At 36.4% G+C, this 4153-nt stretch overlaps 1 protein-coding gene across 1 annotated transcript; it reads right to left on the bottom strand.

The window, feature by feature from the left end:
- Positions 1–1631: 1631 nt before the first annotated feature.
- On the bottom strand, positions 1632–3720 carry LOC127843067 (uncharacterized). Its single transcript, XM_052372872.1, has 2 exons — positions 3141–3720; positions 1632–2884 (listed from the first exon to the last, which is right to left on the bottom strand). Exons 1-2 carry the CDS (start codon positions 3592–3594, stop codon positions 2451–2453), a joined length of 888 nt encoding a protein of 295 aa, XP_052228832.1. The 5' UTR covers positions 3595–3720; the 3' UTR covers positions 1632–2450.
- Between the last annotated feature and the right edge of the window lie 433 nt (positions 3721–4153).

The following is a 4153-nucleotide window of genomic DNA, read 5'->3' as shown; positions in this document are numbered from 1 at the left end:
AAGTAGTAGTAGAAGTAGTAGTAGTAGTAGTAGTAGTAGTAGTAGTAGTAGTAGTAGTAGTAGTAGTAGTAGTAGAGCAGTAGTAGAAGTAGTAGTAGTAGTAGTAGTAGTAGTAGTAGTAGTAGTAGTAGTAGTAGTAGAGCAGTAGTAGTAGTAGTAGTAGTAGTAGTAGTAGTAGTAGTAGTAGTAGTAGTAGCAGTAGAAGTAGTAGTAGTAGTAGTAGTAGTAGTAGTAGTAGAAGTAGTAGTAGTAGTAGTAGCAGCAGCAGCAGCAGCAGCAGCAGTAGTAGTAGTAGTAGTAGTAGTAGTAGTAGTAGTATGCATTACAAAAATGCAGTTAGCCTTACATTTGGTAAAATTTAAATATATTACAAGGGAGGCAAATCTGTAACAATAAATTTAAACTTATTGCATTTGTTTCCCCTGTAGTGTATTACCTCCCCTGTCCTGCTTATATTTATATTAATTAACAAAAATAAACATTAACACAATATTTAACATACAAATTATACAAAAAATCTCATATTCTGATAATATTTTTACTGATTCACTGTATTTTACTAAAAGGATGATGTTTCATTGGACTGATAATTATAGATTTAGGATTACAGACCAGTTGCTTCAGTAATATTGTTCAGAGTGTGCCCTGTTGGCTGCGTATGCATTCTTAAATTATCATCCAAATGAAAGTTTTCACAAAATAGGCAAAAACGAATAAACATGCAAAGTTCAACGAGCTCCTGCGGCCATGTTTTTTGACGAATCAAATTTCTTTGAACAACTTTTTCAGGGGAGCCTTCAAAGGTCATCCCTGTGAATTTTTTTGAAAATCTGATGAGCCGTTTCTGAGAAGAAGATTTTTTAAGGTTTTTACCATATATGGTCATGGCGGCCATCTTGGTTATGTGATCAAATTTTTTTTAACAATTCTTTTGTCCCATGACCTAGGGATGATCCACATGAAATTTAGTTGAAATTGGCTCAATGGTTTAGTAGAAGAAGATGTTTACAAATTGTTTACAGACAGACGGACGGACGGACTCCGGACGCTGAGTGATCACAATAGCTCACCCCGAGCTATCGCTCAGGTGAGCTAAAAATGAGTATTTTGTATCTCGTTAAATCTTTATCATACCACATCTAGAGTTGACATTTTGGCTATTGCTAAAAGGATCACTGATTTGTTTATGGGTCACCTTAATTTTGAGAAACATTCGTTGCTTTTGAGTATTTATGTAGCTTTAATAAGCCTTCCACTTGTCCTAAATATTCAGCAAAAAACAAGCTAATCAAGAAAACTTAAAGGGGCCGTCCAACAGATAAAGCTTCATGTGACGCGAAACAATATTTTGGGAGACTACGACGATTGCTTATATACTAGTACTCGAGTAGCTAACTTGTCGAATCCACCCAGGGGACTGGCTGTGGAGTGCGCGGTCGTTATCATTCCGGGCCCCGGTCCATTTGGTTAGGTATTTTGTTGTTTTGTCTTTATCACTTTCCTGTTCAGTGGGCTTGCGTCGATCTTATCGGCGCCCGTCGTCTTTCCGTGACTTTGCAGCTAATCGTATGTCAATGCGGAGGCTGGGTTTTAGAATGTATCGATTTTTCTCGAACAATAACCCACCCATGTACCTTTAAAAATGAATAATATATTCTTTATTTCCTCCGATATCGAAGATTCGAACAACATAGTTATACAATTATCACAAATAATCACAAGGCATGTTTAACAAAGCAAGGGTGGCATGATTTACAAAACATGTAATCATGAGTAAATATACATAATAAAAACTTAATGATATCATTTCACCTGTTGTTAAGTTTACAATATCACATACCAAAGTCGAAAGCGAAAGTTGGTGTATTATTTGTTAACTTATAAAGCTATTTTCTCATAAGAAGTTATTTATCTAATACCAAATAGTAGGTAAATAAACATCAAGTATTCGATTACCCCACTATTTTACTGTTATTGATAACATAATATACTTTACCTTAAACGAAAACGAAAATTTACGCTAAAATTAGGTTATCAATAATATATTGACAATTTTATCCTGTCAATTTCATGCCATTACAAAGAAACATTAAAGTCGATTTCAAGCGAATGTATCATAATCAAGTTAAAACAAATCACATATAAGTTTGAGTAAAACGAAATTCCTAAAGAGGTCATCTTCATTTACTGTTAGTGCAAGACACACTAGATGTCTACTCATTGCCATTACTGGAAGAATCATAATTTGCATAAATTTGCAGTGCCCAGTCACTTTGTACAATTCAACAATAAGATTTATATTTCATCGATACAATCTGTTATTTCAATACACGCGAAATCAGGATTTGATTTTAATGGAAATGACGAACATTCGATTTGCATAACTAGTTTTATTTGCATGGTTTAACTAATATGTCTACAGTAGATATAATTTGTCGGTCACACTTAATTTATTGAAGCCATACTAAATAGCCACTGAATGACGTAAACAGACTACCCCAGATACTATCATCTGCACGGTAAACATTTAGAACCGCAGCTTCATCCCCAGCATTCATCTTTATGACAGCAGTCTGACTGCCCTGATCGTGTCCATTGGCACCTTGGCAGTACATGCGCGTGACGGGGTTTCCGTTATGAACAATTTCAGCAAGGACCTCCTTCCCATTTGGGAAACACATAATGGACGACGAGAAGACGTAAACGCCGGATTGTGGAGCAATGAAGACACCGTGATTTTGATGGTACCCGCCTCCGTCATTTGTAAGAACCTGCTCGAAGATGATGTTCTGATTAATGCCAACATGCTCTTGGTGAGCTACTTTCATTGCAGAAAACGCAACAGTCCCTTCTGCAACAAATCTTTTTTGTTTCGATTGAAGTACTGAAACAAAAGTATAATAGCATCAAACATCAGTTGTGAAATATACTAAAGGATTTTAATCAGTCAACTTTCACTAACATTTATTTTGTAATTTTCATATTTCATTAATAGTCTGAGGCTAAGAAACACAAAATATTTAAACAAAAGCTATGTACATTTACACAGATAATATGGAGTTAAACTAAATTTGAAACGAACATTCGTATGCTTTATTGAAACGTAATAGTAGATGTAAAATACAAATATCAAAAGTTACCAGCAATATCAACCGCAGCAGAGTAACTATCATCTTTACCACTCCGGTTGGGTGATGCTGCATATTCGTTCACGAGCGTGGCGATTTTTCTGTCATAGGCAGACAGAGTCTTTTCGTATTCATTTGTTGTGGTGGTTGCGTCAGGCAGTATCTTGTCGGTTTTAAGCGCGACTTTGTCTGCATACAGTTTCTTTATAATATCATCTTGTCGTCTGTTACATAAAGCATTTTTTCGTTCAAGCGAAGCGACTCTTTTGTCGGACAATATCTTGTATTTTTCTAATTCGGCGATTCTTTTTTGTGACAACTTATTTTCCGTTTCAAGATAAGCTTGTTTTTCTTCGAGCACGGAAAGCCTGGCAAGCAGTGATTGAAAATCCTCATCTGTTACGGCTTCAACGTGTATAAACACAAATAAAAACCAACATGCCGAAATTGACAATATTGTCTTCATTTTGGAAATGAACGCGTTCTTCGAGAATGCCAACGTTTTCACCTCTACAATATGTCAGGCAGATAGCATATCTCTTTGTTCTGACATAATTTTAACACGAAAAACGTGTGTCCATAGTTGTTCACTAGTTTCTGTATCGTTTAACCGCATCGATAACGTATATAGGAGCATAATTTAGTATAGCAGTTTGAGTCCAATAAACATGTTAACCGCTATCTTTCCATTTCTGATGCCCTGTTGACAGATGATAGGATCTAAAACGACTTTTTTGGATATGGAACGGGGCTGATGGCTTGGTCAATTGCACAAGAAACGCTTATACACGTACGTAAGCCACAGCGCGTAGTGCATAGTCACTATTTCAATGTGTTTACTAGTAAGTCTAACGGCGCACGTGTTCTCTGCGACCAACGTTCGCAGCAACAACATAGGCAGGCAATAATAGAACTACCTGGGCCCCACTGAATGTGACCAATCGTATCTATGTCTGCTCTATTGCGATTGCTACTATCAATCGGTTATCAGCGAAAGCAACCATTTCGTGTACCTTTATGGGGTA

Source organism: Dreissena polymorpha, chromosome 8, assembly GCF_020536995.1.
Source record: "Dreissena polymorpha isolate Duluth1 chromosome 8, UMN_Dpol_1.0, whole genome shotgun sequence".
Lineage (NCBI taxonomy): Eukaryota > Metazoa > Mollusca > Bivalvia > Myida > Dreissenidae > Dreissena > Dreissena polymorpha.
This window is presented reverse-complemented; position numbering and strand designations above follow the sequence as displayed.

Bases quoted from the DNA above. Each gene is read 5' to 3' on its own strand.
- LOC127843067 (XM_052372872.1), bottom strand. From the start codon at position 3,594: ATGAAGACAATATTGTCAATTTCGGCATGTTGGTTTTTATTTGTGTTT. The intron at 2,885-3,140 runs GTAACTTTTGAT...CTTTTGTTTCAG, and splicing joins TGCTGCGGTTGATATTGCTG to TACTTCAATCGAAACAAAAA.